This window comes from Oryzias latipes, chromosome 16, assembly GCF_053564925.1.
Source record: "Oryzias latipes strain Hd-rR chromosome 16, Olatipes_Hd-rR_3.1".
Classification (NCBI taxonomy): domain Eukaryota; kingdom Metazoa; phylum Chordata; class Actinopteri; order Beloniformes; family Adrianichthyidae; genus Oryzias; species Oryzias latipes.
The window spans coordinates 22034741-22053967 of NC_136252.1; the positions used below are offsets into that span (position 1 = coordinate 22034741).

At 42.0% G+C, this 19227-nt stretch overlaps 1 protein-coding gene across 3 annotated transcripts in view; it reads left to right on the forward strand.

The window, feature by feature from the left end:
* tars2 (threonyl-tRNA synthetase 2, mitochondrial) overlaps positions 1-9443 on the forward strand; it is a 33487-nt gene extending 24044 nt beyond the window's left edge. The window contains exons 1-19 of one of the 3 annotated variants that reach the window (XM_020710233.3): positions 115-401; positions 505-534; positions 1502-1674; positions 1761-1875; positions 2058-2179; positions 2385-2493; positions 4169-4233; positions 4316-4394; positions 5154-5300; positions 5383-5481; positions 5744-5913; positions 5996-6158; positions 6524-6661; positions 7202-7279; positions 8120-8220; positions 8502-8603; positions 8695-8767; positions 8883-8997; positions 9071-9443. In XM_020710233.3, coding sequence (XP_020565892.1) covers positions 327-401; positions 505-534; positions 1502-1674; positions 1761-1875; positions 2058-2179; positions 2385-2493; positions 4169-4233; positions 4316-4394; positions 5154-5300; positions 5383-5481; positions 5744-5913; positions 5996-6158; positions 6524-6661; positions 7202-7279; positions 8120-8220; positions 8502-8603; positions 8695-8767; positions 8883-8997; positions 9071-9213 — 2097 coding nt within the window. In that variant the 5' untranslated portion in view covers positions 115-326 and the 3' untranslated portion in view covers positions 9214-9443. Of the gene's footprint in view, positions 1-114; positions 402-504; positions 535-1501; positions 1675-1760; positions 1876-2057; positions 2180-2384; positions 2494-4168; positions 4234-4315; positions 4395-5153; positions 5301-5382; positions 5482-5743; positions 5914-5995; positions 6159-6523; positions 6662-7201; positions 7280-8119; positions 8221-8501; positions 8604-8694; positions 8768-8882; positions 8998-9070 lie in introns of those variants that run through there. The other 2 variants (XM_004078157.5, XR_002874911.2) reach the window with 2 other exon arrangements.
* The last annotated feature ends 9784 nt before the right edge of the window (positions 9444-19227 follow it).

A 19227-nucleotide genomic window follows, 5' to 3' on the forward strand; every position in this document is an offset into this window, starting at 1 on the left:
CTGTATTAAAACGCTGTTCTTCTAATAAACACTCCGCAGTGTCACAGGCTATATGGATTTATATCTGTGGCAGGAATGTGTAGCGTCTGACTAACCTCACTTCTAACTTGTGGTGTCATGTTTGTTTACACACACGCAAAGCGTCTGTGTTCAAGCGCGCTCTAGCGAGAGAGAGCGCGCACGCTGCGTCGAGGCTGCGTCATAGGGTTACAACCACGACGTCGCCCTGCCCGCTTGCTTCATGCTTCCGGTGTTATGGCCGCCTGTATGGAAGGGGAGAGTTATGTGTTATTTGTGTGGATAAACGTGTAGTTAGCCGGGAGAAAATGGCGGTGACACAGCTGGTCCGGTTGGTCGCTTGTGGGTCGGCAGCACGTGTGACTTTCCGCAGTTACAGCAAGGTGTGACGGCTTATTTCAGCAAAGCAGTAACGGATTGTAGCATTAGCCTCCAGCACTGTTACGTCAGTGGGGTGACATGCTCATCTATATCTGTCCTTTGTAGGAATTGTGGCTGGTGTTTATTTTCGTAAGGGTAGGACTTTTTTTTAAAAATTATTTTTACAAACTGCAGTTTTTCCGTCTTTTACTTTGAAAACAGGAAGTTTGTTCAGATTTCTTTTAATTATTATTAGACAATTAACAATTGAGATTTCCTCCATTAGATTAGCAGGAAGTTCACATTTTCATTGGAACAATACCAACACAATAAATTGAATAAATATTCATGTATATTTGTTTTGTCTGCAAAATCGCCTTTTAATAACTGAAAAATTAGGCAGATCTACTTTCTTTTACTTGTGATGCTCATGACAACATTCCACTCTAAACAGAAACTTGCATGGATTCGGTACTATTTTTGTACTGCTAATTCAATTTATCATAACAAGCAAACTCAGTACATTTTATTTTTCTTCTCCCTTTTTTAAATTCAACAAAAACTTTAACATCAACTTTACTCTTTGGTTTTGAAACTGCAGCTGCAGGGTTGTTGTTGTTTTTTTTACTCCTTGCAAGCAAAATATTTAACTTCAACAAAATTAAACCTCATCTAACTCCAAATAAGTTTAACTTTGAAATCCAGACATGAGCAGTACTGGAACCCAAAATGGGCCCTGAACCAAGAGTGTAGCATTCCTTTTTCGTATTTGTTTAGAAAATGTCATTATTAAAAACAAAATGATTCATTCCATCAGTATTTATACACTAGATGCAGTGAAACATGTATACAGACATACCATCCTTAATTTGAAAGAGGACATTAGTTCTGAGTGTTGAACTAGTGTTACACAGATGAATGACACCACAGCCTTTGATCCCTCGCTAAGATTTTACAAGGAAATTAGTTTCTAGCCTCCTGTTTGGATAATTTACCTTCTATGCCAAAGCTGAAAACACATTCTCAGTACTTATAGGTCATTAGTTTGTTTGGCTTTTGTGCTTCCTGACATGTATTTAATCTACTGTTTCACCCATTAAGACTCTTATTCTTTCTCCTGCAGGTGTCCCCATCTTCATCTGAGCGTCTGCTTGTTTTTGAGTCTTTAAAGTCAAAACAAGCTCATTCAAGATCTGAAGTCGCAGAAAAGCCTCTCAGAATCCATTTGGGGAATGGCCGGACAGTCAAGGGAACAGCGAGTGTAACCACGCCTCTCACAGTGGCACAAAGTGTGCGGTAAATCCACAACCCATGATGCAATATTCTCATTGTTCTGGTGTGTATTTTGGGGTACAGCATTGTCCTTATGTGTGGAATTGCAGGGTAAAAGGGGCACTGGTGAGTAAAGTGAATGGGGAGCTCTGGGAGCTCGGACGACCTCTAGAGGCAGATTGTGAACTGCAGCTTCTTGGGTTCGACACAGTTGAAGGAAAGCAGGTAAGTTTGAAATGAATTATACAACTTCTGTCTAAAAATGTGCCACAGTTTCATGAAGCCCAAATCTCATAACCTCTTAAAGGTTTTAACTCATTATTTAAATGCTAAGAGACTGAAATGAAATGGAGTTGAAAGGAAGTTAATATTCAAAGCACTTCAACTATTTTTAATATTTTAATCAGGCAGCATGGAGAACAGCAGCGTGCATCTTGGGTGGCGTGTTGGAAAGAACTTTTGCTGCTGAGGTGTACAGAGAAGGAGCAACAGCGTTTGGGTTTTTCTGTGATCATGTGCTGGACAACAGGTAAAATATTCATTAAAAGCTTTATGGACCTTTGGTTAACAAATCTTCAGATGTTTCTTGATAGAAATGTATTTCTAGTACCATGTGTGTATATTTATTGACTTGTGATGGACGCGCTTAGATTTATTATAGGCTTTTGTTCCACAATCCGTGTCCTGTTTTGTTTTTTTTCCTACTGATTTTTCCTTATTTTTGGATGCAACAGTGCCTTGTCTCTAACGGATGTGGAGCTGCAATGTCAGGCGGCAGCAGCTCTCAATCTTCCCTTGTCCAGGCTGGATCTTAATATTGAGGAGTTCCGAAAACTTTTCCAGGTCAGCGGCATTTGCTGGATTTGTTTAAACAGCAAAGACTTGATGTAACCAACAGCTATAGTTAACAAAAAGGTGGAAACGAGTAATAATAATGAGTTTTTTGTCTGTATATCTCATTGTAGTCCTGGGGGGGTAATCAGATGGCACGTTTAAACTAGCCTGACTTTAAGCCTGAACTCTGGCTGAATTCCGCCTGAACTTGCTTACTCTGGGTATGTGGGTTCCAAAATACCGGATATGGGTTAGCGTAATTATGCTTGACTTGGTAACCCTGGGTTAATGCACGTGCACAGGAGGTACATAAAGACCATAAAGACATTCTCAATGGATCGCCGATTTCCGGAATCACCATGGAAACACGTGGTGAAAAAAAGAGAGCGCTATACTTTAGTGAGGCGGAGTCTGAGATTTTAACGACGGCGTATGAATATTATATGACCATCAAAAAAGTAACACGGCTGCACCAGCAAGAAAGAGTTTTTGCTTGGAGAAAAGGAACGGACAAAGTAAACTTAAGAGTTTCTATCTCGTTTCTATTTTCATTGAGACGCAAAATGCTTTTAAGAATATATGTGTATATCCAACTTCTCCATCTTAAATGAATTACTTCAATTGGTAACAAAGAATTGAGTTAAATTTATTCAACCTAATTTCTCATGTCTATCCAACTCAATAATTGTTTATAAAACTCAAGATTACATATTTATCTAACTAAACGTCATATTTCTCCAATTCAAGTAAACGTTTTTCCATCTTAAGTTATTGTACTTCTTGATATGTCTAAGTTTGAGGCCGCAGATATATTCATTTTCTTAACATTAAAATGGAGGATGCAAAATTAATATACAATATATATCATGCCATCAGTTAGCATGACTCATACTTTAACTTTCTTTCTTGTGACTATACACAGCACTAGTTGTGCGAAATAAACTCATCATCCTCTCCCTCCCTCTCACTCATGGTGCAGAGACGTAAGCATAGTAGGAAAAAATAACTCGGCAAAACACAGTAAAACAGCTATACAACTATACACATTAGGTCAAAAACCCACACTTAAACCCAAATCCGTCCAGACAGGCAAAGGGAATGGTATCCCACAATTCCTTGCGGTGCCGATCTAACAGCAGCACCAAAGTTACACCTACTTAATTGAATTAATTTGAATGAAAGCAAAATAACTGTCTGATAACTATGTGTTATTTTTAAGCTGACTTAACTAAAACATGATTTATCTTAACTAAAGAAAATAATTAAGTTGGATCAAAGTAAAAAGGTTTCTCTTTCCAACATCCATATGTGGTCTCATCACCCTCTCATGGTGGAAAAAGTATTATCTGAGCTTCTTCATCCACTAAATCATCTTCAAATGGACACGCCATGCTGCTTCACCTCTCTGAAAACAAACTAACCTTCAACTAAACCTGCTCCAGACCAGGTTATGTTCAGAGCATGAGTTGCTATGGCAACTTGACCTACCCTGAAACATACCTCCATTTCTGGAACCGAAAGCTGAGGTTATCAACTTCCTTAGCCTCAAACTTACCGTGGGAGCTAGCATAACCTGCTTTCTGGAATACCCCCCTGTTGGAATGTTTGCTTCTTGTTTATATTCTGCCTAATGAATGCTTTGTCTTTTTTCAGGGCATTTTTTAATGTTTTTTTCTCGCTTCAGGGGAGTGACCTGAGGCTGCAGCTTGCTGAAGATCAGACTAATGGCTCCACTGTTACAGTCTATAGGTTGTGTACAAGCCAGATGCAGACGTCTTTCTTAGGCCGTCACTCGGTGGTTAACGGTTTCCATGTCTTTTGTGTGACTCAGGTGTGGAGACAGCTTAGCAGTGTGCAGCAGCCCCCTCCTCCCACACACAGGCTTTCTCAAGGTGTTCAAGATGCTTCAGGTATGTTTGTGTGACCCCCTCCACTCTGCTAGTTTTAATTTAGCTTATTCTCTATTACTACATCTAGTTAAACTACAAAAAAAACACTTAATCTGCTTTGTCTTTTCTTATTAAAAAAAGCTTTATTTAGTATAATCAAGAATTTATGAACTGCACTAGTCAATTATGCTATGCCAGACTAAAGTTATTAGCAATAGTTTTGAGTGTCATTGCATTTTTGTGGGGCTGCACAGTGGTGCAGTGGTCAGCGCCCTTGCCTCACAGTGAAAAGGCGCTGGTTCAAATCCCGGCTGGGACCCTTCTGTGTGGAGTATGCATGCTCTCTCTGTGCATTTGTCGTCCACAGTCCAAAGACGTGCTTCGTAGGTGAACTGATTTCTCGAAATTTCCCCTAAGGGTGCATCTGAGTGTGTGATTGTGCGGCCCTGAAACTGACTGGCGACCTGTTGAGGGTGTATCCGCATTCGGCCATCAGTAACTGAGATAGGCTCCAGCAACCTCATGACCCCAATGGATTGAATGGATTGAAAGAAACTTTAAATTTTCCTCAGCTTTATAGATATAAGGATAAGGAGACATACCGATCATCATCTGTACAAACTTTGACTTTGACAAACAGAAAGAGACCGGAAATTATCAACAGGAAGGCACAGTGTGTGTCTGAGGCTAAAATGCCTGTCCTGCTTCCCATCCCATGTCTAACATTCTTCACTCTCACATTCTCTTTTTACCTGTGTTTCTTTTCCTTCGTCACCCCAGCTGTCCTCTGTGACCCTGGGCGATCAGACTGGGCCCTCGGATCTGAGGCGTCTTTTAGGTGTGGCGTTTCCCGGAGAGAAAGAGAGGGAGGAGTGGGAGAGGGAGCAGGAAGAGGCGAGGAGGAGGGACCACAGGCGTATTGGGACGGTGAGTACTCCAAAGAAGAAAGTTGTTAGCATCAAACTGGATGTTTCTTTGACAAACCCGCTTTCATCATGCGTTTGCTCAGGACCAGGAGCTGTTCTTCTTCCACGATGTGAGTCCAGGCAGCTGCTTCTTCCTTCCCAAAGGAGCCCACATCTACAACACCCTCACTGACTTCATTAAGGTGAGCCTTTTTAGGGAGACGTGGATATGAGGGAAGGGGCAATGGTCTTGTCTGAGCTGAGCAGCCTAATTAGTTTTGGATTGATGGGGTTGCACAATCCACATGTTCTGGCTCTGGTTGTACCAAACCTCTACCCATAAACCAGCTGGGGAAATGATTCATTTTGAAGAAAAGGGATTTTCTAACTCTAGCTAATAACCAAACAATGACGCATTTTTGCTGAAGTTTGTGCCTTTTTCTGTTGCACACATTCTTCCTGCAGAGTGAATACAGAAGGCGAGGCTTCTCCGAGGTCGTGACCCCCACCCTGTACAGCACTGCATTGTGGGAGCGCTCGGGCCACTGGGAGCACTACAGTGAGAACATGTTCACCGTGACTTTAGAAGACTCTCAGACCTTCGCCCTGAAGCCCATGAACTGCCCTGCACACTGGTGAACACAGTGGAGCACTCGCCCTCTTCACGCCCCCCGGGTGTCGTCACAGCAGCTTGACTCCTCTCCTCCTGTGTTTCAGTCTCATGTTTGAGCAGCGGGTTCGTTCGTGGCGGGAACTCCCTCTGCGATGGGCCGACTTCGGCGCCCTGCACCGGAACGAGCTCTCCGGGGCTCTGGGAGGTCTGACCCGAGTCCGCAGGTTCTGTCAAGACGACGCCCACATCTTCTGCACAACTGAACAGGTGCAGTGTGAAATAAAAGTTAAAACAATTCAGTTGAGGTCTGTCTTCAGATGAAATGGTGGGATCACATGTGGAACTAGGTGGGCTGGACAAACATCTCCTGAGAAATTCCAGGAGGCCACAGCTTCAATGAATGAGGGTCTTTGTCCTGTTTGACCACGACGCTTCGGTGTGTGCTGTTGTAGCTGCACACATGTCCTGACCCCCACCATGCAGATCCCAAAAGCCCTCTCATACAAATTGATCCTTGTTCTCTGATTCACTCTTTATTTTCCCAGTTTCTTTGGAATTTTGCTGTTTAAACGGTTTGCTCTATTGATCACTGATGACCCTCCATTGTTTTCCCTTTTTCTGTTTTTCTCCAGCTAGAAGTTGAGATCCTTTCTTGTTTGGACTTTGTGCGCAGTGTTTATCAGGTGTTTGGGTTCTCCTTCCACTGCCTGCTGTCCACACGTCCCACGCCGTGCCTCGGGGAGCCCGAGCAATGGGACAACGCTGAGCAGGTGAGCTCACGTGTTCGCTAACCCAAACCCTGTCCTTAGATCTCGCCTAAATCTGCAGCAGCGGTGGGCATATTCTGCGCATTTTCTAAATCCTTGTGGATATTTTGAAATTGAGCGAAGTAGCAATGGTCATGCTGACATAGCAATGCTCCAAATAGCCACTCCCATCATCTTTTGATTTGTTGGAAAAGCCTTCCCAGTGGTCTTTTAATTCTGATTATGCAATTTTTAGCCAAAATCCCCCAAATCTGTGTTGTTTTCTAGGACATAGTTTCTGCAGAGCCACTCCACCCCTCTTCCTGTCCCCATTGTAAAACAGAGATGTGATATTTTCTATGTCATAAATACAATCGTTTTCTCTTTTTTACCCATCTGCCCTTGATTCACAACAATCTGAATAAAGAAATACTCAGAAAAGCAAATTTGAGATTAATTTTTATATCTGCCCTCCATGCTACAAGAACATGTGAAAAACACAATTTTTCATTGGGTGTTCCTTTAATGCGTCTTCTGACGATGTGCTTCTGTGTGTGTGAGCAGCAGCTGCAGAGCAGTCTGCAGCAGTTTGGAGAACATTGGGAGTTAAACCCTGGAGATGGAGCCTTTTATGGACCAAAGGTTAGTAACCCGTTAGTAACCGGGTTAACTCCAGACTCCGACACAAGCCACGTTTTTGTTTTTGGACTGTTCCCTGAAGTCTGTTGCATGTACAGTAATACATTTGCCCACAAAATTTAAATGTGATATTCTCCTGTTAAAAAAACAAAGAAAAACTAAATTTGCAGTGTAATGAGCAAATCTAAAATCATTTTTGTTTTTTTTAACCAAAATATAAGTTTTCTGTTAAATGTCAAACAAAAGAGCTTTTTTCTTAACAGTTAAATCTAATTAATATTATATCAGCAAATGTTATTCTATTGCTCTGTGACTCAATTTTATGGTCTCAGATGAGATTCTTTCCTTTGGAGATGAAGACTTTAATAGACATTTTTATTAAACCACAAACATTAACTCCTTAAATGTAAGTAATCCAAATAAAAAGGGCATTTGTCATCTGTCAGATCAGTAAAATCAGCACAAGGATTCAGTTCTATGAGTGAGATGGTGTCATGTCATTCCACTGAGATTAACATAATTAGAGTAAGAACAGATTAGTGAGTGACAAAGGCTGCTTTGTTTTGCAGAGAAACATGAAGCATCAACAGACGCGTTTCAGTAAAAGTTGAAACAGAATCCTACATTTTTGCCTTTTTTCATTAATTTTGTTAATAAAATATGTTCCGAGAGCCTTAGACACCATCAGGTTCTTAGTCACAGAGCATTAGCAGCTTCTCCAAGAAATCCATTCGCGACCAGCTCCGTCCACAAAAATGTACTTTGGAGACCAGCAAAATGTCTCGGATCCAAACTCTCATGAAGCCTTCTGCCAACGAACTCCTTCTTCACATCTTATGGCAGGTTGACATCTTGATCAAAGATGCGATCGGCCGGCAGCACCAGTGTGCCACGATCCAGCTGGACTTCCAGCTGCCGAGCAGGTTCGACCTGCAGTATGTGGGGTGAGTGGGTTTAGCCTTTGAACATTCCTACATCTGCAAGCGCTTAAAGCAGCTCAGGAGTCTTGGTGTGCTGTTAGTCAGGTCAGCTCTGTGCCGGCAGGTTAAACTCCTGCAGAACTGCTCTACCTGCCCTACTTAGCAGACATCTTTTTTTCCAACAGTTTTTTTTTCTTGTTTTATGTCATTTGTCATAAAAATACAGAGTAAAATGGCAAATCGTGTAGTTTAGAAGTCAAATGGTTTTGTAGTATTCTCAAGCTGTCTTCTAACCTTTTTCTCAGACAAGATGGACAATTACACAGACCGGTGATGATCCACAGAGCAGTTTTGGGGTCTCTGGAGCGGATGATGGCTATTTTGGCTGAAAACTTTGGAGGGAAATGGTGAGGAGAGGATAATCATCTATAATGGTGCCTCTCAGAGAGGAAATGTGGTCACCCCTTTACTCATCACTCCTCGTTTTACCCAAACTAGGCCCCTCTGGTTGTCTCCAGCTCAGATCATGGTTCTCCCTGCAGGGGGCAACAGTGAGCCATATGCCAGACAGGTGAGGTTATTTTTCAACCTGCTCACAGGGTGGGAATTTAGTCTGACTCTGTTAGTCGTCCTCAATTATTAAAGTGTAACGCATGTTAATCAGAGCTTTACTTTCTCCTTTTAAGGTGGTTCAGCAGTTCAATGAAGCTGGCTTCATGGTTGATTTGAATGCTGACCAGGGCACTACCTTTAATAAGAAGATTCGCTCTGCTCAGCTTGCCCAGTACAACTATATATTTGGTAAGGATCACATTAGACACATATTTTTGATATTAGTTAGAAGACAAATCTCTTTAGTCTTTTTTTTTTGTAGTGGTGGGTGATAAGGAGAATGAGAGTGGAACAGTAAACATTCGGAGCAGAGGAGGTAAACAGCTTGGCAGGAGGCCGGTGGTGGAAGTGCTGACATCCCTCTCCCAGCTGCGAGACTCCAGGAGCAATCTGGACGAGTTTTGATTAGCGTGTCCCGGAAAAATCACTGCATCTTCTGTTTATGAAAAAGTTGTTTCTTCATGTTTAAGGTGTTGCATTTCAGTTTTTAATCAAGATGTGGCTGCAATCATTTGTATTGAAGGTTTGTAAAGCCTTCTACTTGATGTACTTTGTTGTATTTTTTCAAGTTTCTGTCTTTTTTAATGCTGTAAAAGTTGGAGTTTATTAAAAGATATCAGTTTGCAGCTTCAGAAGCAATTTCTTCATTGAAATCCATGAAATATAAGCAAACCCTCTGTCTGCATAAGTCATGTTGTGGTATTGAAGTAGAAAACCAGACATACTTTTAAAAGAGCAGATGAAAGGGAGGACATAGAGGGGGATTTGACTAAAATAGGAGAGGGAGCAGCCGTGTCAAGGCTGTGTGTTTTTACTTGTGTTTGGTGGAAACAGCCAAAATAAGGTAAAGGTCAAGAGGATTTTAGTTTTTTTCCTTTTTAATTGAAAGGGGGCAGCAAGATGGAAAAAGAACAAAACAGTCACAACGTTCCAGAGATGATAAAAGCTGCTATTTATCAAGTGTTTATGAAACTGGAGGGGATGGTGTGGTACTTTCATCAGGAAATCATTTCATGGAACAAAACTAATGAGCTTTTATTTTCTAAATCTTTCAGCAAGACTGGATTTAAAACCATAAAAAATGACTTTAAAATTTAGCACCTGCACAAAATGCGATTCTTATTTAAGGCAATAGTTTGTAATAAACTTCGATTTTCTGCACCTCATCAAGCTAATGTTAAAACGTTTCATGGCAGTTTATTGGTAGGAAAACGGTGCAGTGCTATCAGTCGAGTTACCCCCAACACTCCGTACGTCGCCAGCTCGCCATCGAAGTCAAGACTCCTCTTAGCATCATCTTAAAAGGACAAAGATGATCAAAATCATTTTTGGAATCATTGGTAATAAATTCAGGGATGAAGGACTTAACTGATGTTTTCTGGATTTTATTTGTATTTATTTTGACAAAAAAAAAGTTTTTTAGTTATCATGGATATTGATGCTAATGCTGCTAAATTAGCTATTTTAAGACAAGTTCATGTAAGAAACAAATTACAGAAATTTATGTTAACTTGGGTTAACTTTTGCATGAAAAATAACTTGGAGGAGAAAGACCTGTGCTTAAGAGCTTTGTTATTTACATACCAAACATTTAACTAAAGGACATTCTTTTATACATTATTTAAAAACAACAACAGAGAAAATAGAGGAATAAGACTTGCCAAAACTTTTCTTTGATGGAAATCTGAACTGTTCACATTTTCATTCTTAGGTTTGGTTTTTAGTGCATATTGGCACATATGCTGTTTTATTAACAATGATGATGCTGAATAATGGAAAGAACAATATTTTTGAATATTGTGAAATCTAAACCTTAAAGACCCTGAAAATTGTGTTGTGTGTAAAATGTAATTTTAATTGCAGACGGTTTGCATGCAAAATGCTTTTTGTTTTTTTTGGCCCCGCGACAGACTGGCGACCAATCCAGGGTGTACCCCGCCTTCACCCGACAGTGGCCAGGATGGCCTGACCCCGAGAGGGAAGAATATAGTATAGATGATGGATAAATGGATGAATGGAACTTAATTTTGAGGCATTTTAAAATATTTTAGGACGAACATTACAGCACGGATAGTTTTTCTTAGGGGAACTTTTGACAGAATGACCTGTTTTTGTGCTGAAAGCCTTTTTCTGCAGCTTTTCTCCAATACTGGGACATAAAAAGTGACTCCCAGTCATCAGGCTAAATTGCACAGTAGTTGCATGGCGATGACATAGACCGTTACTTCCAGTAAACACTGCTCTAATCTTTGCTGTAGATAACAGGATTCGCACCCCCCCCCCCCCCCCCCCCCCTTGGTTTTTCTTACATCTCCTGTGTGTTCACCCGCCACCGTTATTATCTCCTCAGTGTAACACAAGCACATGCAAACACACACACCCATTTACACAAAGCAATCCTTCATTCAAGTGGAGTCAAACAGAGTTCGTAGGAAATTATTTTTAGCGAAAGTGACTTACAGCAAAAAGAAAATTACAGTTGGGTCATTTTGGAAAAATGAGCTTTTATTACAGCAGCCAGTCATTCTTGCCTAGACGCTCATATTGCAGGGTTATTTGTTTTAATCCTAAAGAGAAAAATATTTTTCTAAATCCATTTAGGGAAACATGAAATGTTTTTGCATCAATCTCTGAACAAATGTTGTCATAGTTAGATTTTTTTTTATGCATCAGTTTTGGATTTACTGTAGTCTGAGATTGTTCCGGAGTTTCGGAAGAGGTTGTTTTAGCGTTTAGTTTAGAAACTATGGAGTCTCAAGAAGAAGAAGCTCATCCACACGGTCTCTCTGCCTTCATGGTTACAGGAGTTTCAGCCGTCAAAGAGAACGCAGGCCACCAAAAATGTCCCCAATTTGTTTTGGGTGTATTCCTGCAAGTGGAGACAGAGAAAAAGATTTGAATGCTCCAAAGTGGCTGTGTGGTCTGCGCTCAGTGTTGTCCTGGAAGTCCTGCCTTCCTGGTGGGATGCAGGGTGACTGTGACCCTGCTGGGAGGCAGAGCCCAACTGACTGCTCAGAGAAAGATAAACAAGGAGCTCTGCATTGTTCTCCCGGTATCACCAAGAAGCTGTCAGCCTGAGTGATTGAAGGTTGAACCTCCCAAAATATCCCCTTCAAGGCCAGGCTGCTTTTCCCTTCCCACTCCGCTCTGTTATAAATACTCTTTGTGTGTGTGTGTGCATTTTATGAGTGCATGTTCTCCAGAGAGTGGACAAAAGAGGAGAGTGTGGGAGCAAACGCAGAGCCGTGTGATTTAACTCGGCCTTAGAAAGTGAAGCCACTGAAAACAACAATAACTGCAGGTTTGTGAGGCTGTGAGACAAATAGTGACAGAGCACCCCCACCCACCCACTCCCCCGCTGACCTCTTACTATACACACTGGCTCAGATGCCTGCAGTAATAGTACACATAGTCTGAATCCACTGCTCAGCCACCAGCACCATGAGCTCATGCACACGTGTGTCAAACACTCGAGTTTTGTCCAACAGTTAAAACATTTTTTTTCTTTCATAGATTGTAGATTCAGCAGCCATTGTTTAATTCAGGGATGTTAGAATCCAGGCTTTCAGGGCAGGTGTTCTACGTGTTTTCCAAGTACCAGTAATCTGCCATTAAAGCTCCTTATTGGCTAAACACACCTGATCCAGGTAATCAGCAGCAGAAAAAGCAGGGTTTCTGGAAAACCAGCAGGAGGCCGGTCCTGTTTGAAGATAAACTCTGCATCTCCATCCTCAGCAGAAGGAATCATGAAGTCCTCTAGAACAGTCGGCTAGACTGCTGCAGTGATTTTGGATTGAAGAAAGAGTTTACCGACACCAGTGCTGGACATTGCAGCCCAAATCATGACTGACATGGTTCAGATTTCACACTGGACCTCAGGCAGCTTGGGTTCTGCTCTTCACTGGACCTTGATTCCCAAATGAAAGGCTCACTTTCCTTTCCTCAAAAAGCCGGACCTTGGACCACTGGCGAACAGTCCAGTCCTTCTTCTGCTTGGCCCAGTTGAGACTTTTCCTCTGTTGGTCCAGGCTCAGAAGTGGCTTGACCCGAGGAACCTGACAGAAAAACAAAACAGCCCATCTCCCAAATGTGTCTAGATGTGTTTTTTGAAGCTGTTCCTTTACTTTATTCCACTCTTTCTGGATTTTCTGCAGCTCTTTGAATCTTGACTTTAATAATCTCTTGAAGCCCGCAGTTGTCTCTTTTGCTGCTGAACCCTCTCCTGCCACATTTTGCCCTTCCATTAGACTTTCCATCGATCTGCTTGGACACAGCGCTCTGTGAACAGACAGTCTCCTTAACTACAAACTATTTTGGCATAACCAGACCATGGAGGAGATCAATGATACTTGTTTGGCTAGTTACCAAATCAGAAGTCCTTCCTATATGGAATCAAACTAAACCAATTTAATGTCATCTGGGGAACCTATGCTGCTGCTTTAAGTTTAATAGATATATAGTTGGTCAATTAAATTAATCAATTAAAAAGTGCACCTTAAATCTATGTTCTATGAAAGTTTTTTTGGGGTAAATTATACAAAAGCAACACACTTTTCCATGACGTTCTAATTTTTTGGAAAGGGTCTGTATGCAGAAATAAAGGCGCTGCAGCACTGATGCACACAGAAGACAAGCAGCTCAGTGACGACTGTGTTTGTGTGTTTGCTGCTCAGCAACATCGTCCACTTTCCCTGAAATGAAAGAAAGAGGCAGAAGAAAGCTGTCAGAAAGCTTTCTCCTTTTCTCCCCAAAACCTCAGCCCACCCACACTGCCCCGGCTCACCTCCCTCCTCCTGTAATTCAAGCATCCCCTATAGGTTGCTCCTCCTGCTATCTGGCTGCTCCTTCGATTCATCAGCCAGACTTCAAGTTATCTGCCAGCGTGCTCTTTTCTATTGTCATGAAGGCTGCTGTGCGCTCTGGCGGCGCCGGGTTCAGCGCCACACTCCTGCACGCTCCCGGCCTCGCTCCAAACTATGTCTGCTATGCTCAGCGCACTGCTGACCTGATTTCCTACCTAGAGGGAGCAGACAGATGAAGAGCCCTCCTTGTGAGAGAAGGCGCGTTCACTTGATTGTTTTTGGAAAAGGGTTGAAGGGGAGGAGGTCAGAGGTCAAGTTGACCCGCTAGTCAGTTTAGTGAGCGAAGAGGAATAAATCCTTTCTTTCTCTGAGTCTTCAATATTTACTGTTGTCGTTCTTCCGTTGTTTAAGGTCTCTATAAAGTCTTGCATTGTGGAAGAGAGAAAGGGAAAGTTTTGGCAGCTTTGCATGAGTCTTCACAAACATTCGCAGGAAGACTGAAGTGTTTTGGAGAAGTCCATACATCATGGAGGGGCTGGAAACAAACCATGCTTCACCTTTGTCGACCTGGAGACAGTAAACGAGGTGCCTTTAATTCAATTCAGAGGAGCTCCTTGTTGACTCTGACAGATCTACTGTGCCTATCAGACCCTATTGAGCTGGGAGCAGGAATTTGACCTCAGTTTGTTTTCAAGATTCCTCCTTTTCAGGGGTAACTTGAACCTGCCGGGGGTGGTGGGTGGAGTGGGGGCGATGAAGTTGGAGCAGGCAGTTTATACAAAACTATAACAGTAAGGGGGTGGTGTTACTGCAGCACACAGCCAAACCTTGGTGAATGCGGTTTAGAGCGCGCTTGAAATTTGGAATGGTTTAACATAAAAGCGAAGCTGCTCCATCCTGCTTTCTGAGTGTGGCATGGGAAGGATTGTTTGCTTGTGTAAGAGCGCCATGATTGCATTAAGCTCTTACTCACGCGTGTGTTTGCTTTTGTGACTGAACTGACAATGTGTTTGATTTAGTCTTCATTTTTTCATGGACTCAAACTGAAGATCCAAACTGATAAAATTAAAATTTTCTTGAAGACCCATTGTCTCTCTCTCTCTCTCTCTCTCTCTCTCTCTCTCTCTCTATATATATATATATACATATAAATATATATATATATATATATAAAAAAAATTTAACGCCCCTCTCACCCTCCGCGGGTGGTTTCTCCTCCAAGCTCGGGTCCTCTACCAGAGGCCTGGGAGCTTGAGGGTCCTGCAGTATCTTAGCTGTTCCTAGCACTGTCCTTTTCTGGACTGAGAGGTCTGAGGTCTTTCCAGGTATCTGTTGTAGCCACTCCTCCAGCTTGGGGGTTACTGCCCCGAGTGCTCCAATTACCACTGGCACCACTGTCACCTTCACTTTCCAGGCTTTCTTCAGTTCTTCTCTGAGTCCCTGGTATTTCTCCAGTTTCTCATGTTCCTTCTTCCTGATGTTCCCATCGCTTGGCACTGCCACATCCACCACAACGGCTTTCCTCTGTTCTTTATCCACCACTACAATGTCTGGTTGGTTCGCCATTACCATCCTATCAGTCTGGATCTGGAAGTCCCACAGAATCTTTGCCCTCTCATTCTCTACAACCTTCGGAGGTGTTTCCCATTTTGACCTTGGGGTTTCCAGTTCATATTCTGCACACATGTTCCTGTATATTATTCCAGCCACTTGATTGTGGCGCTCCATGCACGCTTTCCCTGCCAGCATCTTACACCCTGCAGTTATGTGCTGGATTGTTTCAGGGGCCTCTTTGCACAGCCTACACCTTGGGTCTTGTCTGGTGTGGTAGATCTGAGCCTCTATCGCTCTGGTGCTCAGGGCTTGTTCCTGAGCTGCCAGGATGAGTGCTTCAGTGCTGTCCTGTAGGCCAGCCCTTTCTAGCCATTGGTAAGACTTCTTGATATCAGCCACTTCAGTTATGGTCCGGTGGTACATCCCATGCAGGGGTTTGTCCTCCCATGAGTATCTGTCCTCCAGCACTGTATCCTCTGCTCTCCATTGCCTGAGACATTCACTGAGCACACTGTCAGTTGGGGCCTTGAGCTTGATGTACTCATGCATCTTGGATGTTTCATCCTGGATAGTGGCTTCTACGCTCACTAATCCTCGGCCTCCTTCCTTGCGGCTAGCATACAGTCTCAGGGTGCTGGATTTGGGAGGGAACCCTCCATGCATGGTGAGGAGCTTTTGTGTTTTAACATCCGTGGTCTGTATCTCTTCCTTTGGCCATCTTATTATTCCTGCAGGGTATCTGATAACGGGCAGTGCGTAGCTGTTTATTGCCCGGGTCTTATTTTTGCCATTGAGCTGGCTTCTCAGGACTTGCCTTACTCGTTGGAGGTATTTAGCTGTTGCTGAAATGGACTAGATGTGATATATATATATATGTATATATATATATATATATATATATATATATATATATATATATATATATATATATATATATATATATATATATACCCTCCAAACTTTTACAAAGATGGATGTGCATATAAAGGGAAAGCGATTTCCCGATCACTGCTAGCTCAGCGGAGGTAATGGGTGTGTCTTTATTAGCCTGGGGGCGGTGCTGGCAGCGCAGACACTACCTTATACTACACTTTAAACCTTAAAAAAATGTACTTTGCATGGTAAAGGTTCTTTAAATCGATGTGAACCAGTAGCAGACAAAATAATTAAGTATTAAAAAAGTGTATTTGTGAAAAAAATAATATGCAGGGTGGGCCACGAGCTCCCTGCTCCGCTGCATTCCGATGCATCCACATGTAGAAGACTGAACTATTTCTTTGTTGTTCCTCGTCTGAGCTGGGATCTAGCTCTAAATGGTATGATTGGATGGCTCCAATACTCCTCGCCATTTTTGTTGCACCAGTAATGTTAGGTTAGGGTTGTGAGCGGCTGTAAGCTAGCAGGAGAAAGTGTAAACAAATGGATGATGGGAAGTGAGGCGTGGCTCACAGTCCTGCCCACTACATAGAGGTGAATTTCTCTGATGAGCTCCTGCCGCTCTGCAGAACCTAAAACCACACAGGTCTTTCTATTTTGGCTATTGATAGCCCACTGGGAACTCTTTGAAAATAGATCAAAAGATGATCAGAGTGGGACTTTATTAGGATTAAAGATCACTTTCACACCAAAAGTTTGGCAACATTTGGAATTAGCATTACCCTGAAGATGTTTTGTCGCAGTTTGAGTGTTTGTTCAGAGTAAAATATGAGCAGCTCTCAGGCTCAGGTTTCAGATTAAAACCTGCCAGTCGCTCATAAATTAGCTGTCGAGCTATGCAGTGACTATATTACTCCAAATGTGTGTCTGCTAATCTCATAGGTAAATCCTTTAAGGAAAAGGAGTCACAAAGCTTTCATTCAATGACAAATGTCTGAGCTAAAAGGGTTCCCGCTCACAGCTCTGAATAAAAAAGCAGGCTTACGGGCCCCTTAAAACACAACGTGGGGGTAAAAGATCTTTGTGGTGTTCCTGCTTTGAGTCTGTGGTCGCTGTACAAACCTCCTACTGACTATCAATTTGAGCTCCAAAAAGGTTTGTCTTTATAGACATTTTTCACTGCTGTCTGCTTGAAATACTTTTGTACCTTTAGTGGAATTTGTAGAAACTTGCTTTAAAACATGCTTGTAGTTGACATAAATGCATGGTTTAAAAAAATAAATGTAAAGTTTTATTTTGCGTGTTCTCAGCGTGCATGCTTGGGTTTTCTCCGGGAACTCCGGCTTCCTCCCACCATCCAAAAAGATGCTTCATAGGTTAATTGGTTACTCTAAACTGTCACTAGGTGTGAATGTTATTGTGCTTTGTGGCCCTGCGACATATTTGCGACCTGTCCAGGATATCCCTTGGCTTTCCTCACGAGTGGCCGGGATAGGCTCCGGCAGCCCCATAATACCCCCAAAAATACATGTTTAAACTGACCCGCTTATTGTTCTTTAATGTCAGATTTTGTGAGGATTTTCTTACTGGATTTTATTTGACCATCATCGCCATCATGTTAATTAGAAAGCCCATTGGTACGACTATTGTTGTAATATAGGCTATATGAATAAAATTGAATTGAATTGAATTGAATTGAATTGAATTGAATTGAATTGAATTGAATTAAAGCACAGCTGTCTTCGGTTGAATCAATCCTCTTCCATGTGTCTGGTATCAGATCCACTTTATCAAGTGCTATTTTGCCACCTTTTTTGTTTCTCCCTTTCTTCTTCGCTTTGTTATGTTTTCAGTTTCCACTCGATCTCTTGCGCTTTGGATCCTACACCCCCAGTTTCTGACCTGACCAACCTGAACCCATCAGGAGATTCCCTCGCCATGCTTGATAAAGATTTTCCTGCAATTCAACGCCATTCTCAGTAGGGTTGCCGGGGTAAAACTTCTTCACGTCTCGTTTTTGAGTGGGGCTGCTCCTCTTCTGCCGATCTCCTCCATGAGAGGGTCGCCATGAGAACCCTCACCCCTGTTTGACTAAATTTCGAGGTTTGTTTGGATGATTTCGGGTAGAAGCAATTGATAGCAACCAAAATAAAAATAAAAATCAGATCTAAAATTAATTATTGACACAGTGCATTCTTCTGGGTTAATTTGGATTTCTCAGTTTTCAGTTATGTTTTCTTTTTTTGTTCTGTTTTCTGGTTTCCCCTTAGTCTCACTTGGTTTCATCCAATAACTATCAGCATTAACTTCAGTCGTCTTCGGGATCTGGATTTCAGATCAACACAGTCAGGTCATGGACTGTTTTGTCAACATTTTTATTTCTTTATTATTCAGTTGTTTTTTTATCTTAATGGTATAAAGACTCTTGACCAGGAAAAAACAATTTTAGAAATGTGAAAAATAAATGAATCTGAATTAAATCAATTCAGTGCACCTGGAGTTTCACTCAGCACCAGTTTCATTTGGAGTTTTCTTCCTGATTATTTAGTATTTTGAACAGAGGTTAAGTTTCACTTTGAAATTCCTCAGAGGCTGAATTACAGTGAACCAAACCTTTTGCAAAGCCCAAACCTTCTGTGCATCAAAATTGGCTTTATTAATTTTATCATGGTTTTTGCAAAAGCATAAACACTTCCAAGTTTAGACAATATGTTGTTCGTGACCCAAATCTCCACCGGTTAGCAGGATAACAGTAAAAGCAGGCAGTGTGTTCTCATGGATCAACCTTCTGTGCACCAGTTACTCATCATCTTCAGTCATCAGTGGACTTCATGCCAACGTTGCCGAGCTGCGCCGTCGAACCACAAGTTCTCTTTCACGCCAACCTGAATAGTTTATCCTGAGAATATATACAGTTTTCTGAGAGAACAATAGGAATGAGGTTACCGCAGCAGTCTGGTTCAGCCAATTAGGACAGAAGTAAACTGAGGCCTTGCATGCTCCTATTGTCTGGCCAGTGACGACTGTAGCTCATCATAAGCAACCCTTTTACGCAGCCAGGTTTACTTGATGACATCCCAGACAACAGTTTCAGCAACGCTTTAGAGTGCAGAGAGCTTTCGTAGTTGTAAAGTGTTGGACAAAAAAATCTAGGGGTTGACAAAGCACATGAACTCAGATTGAGTTC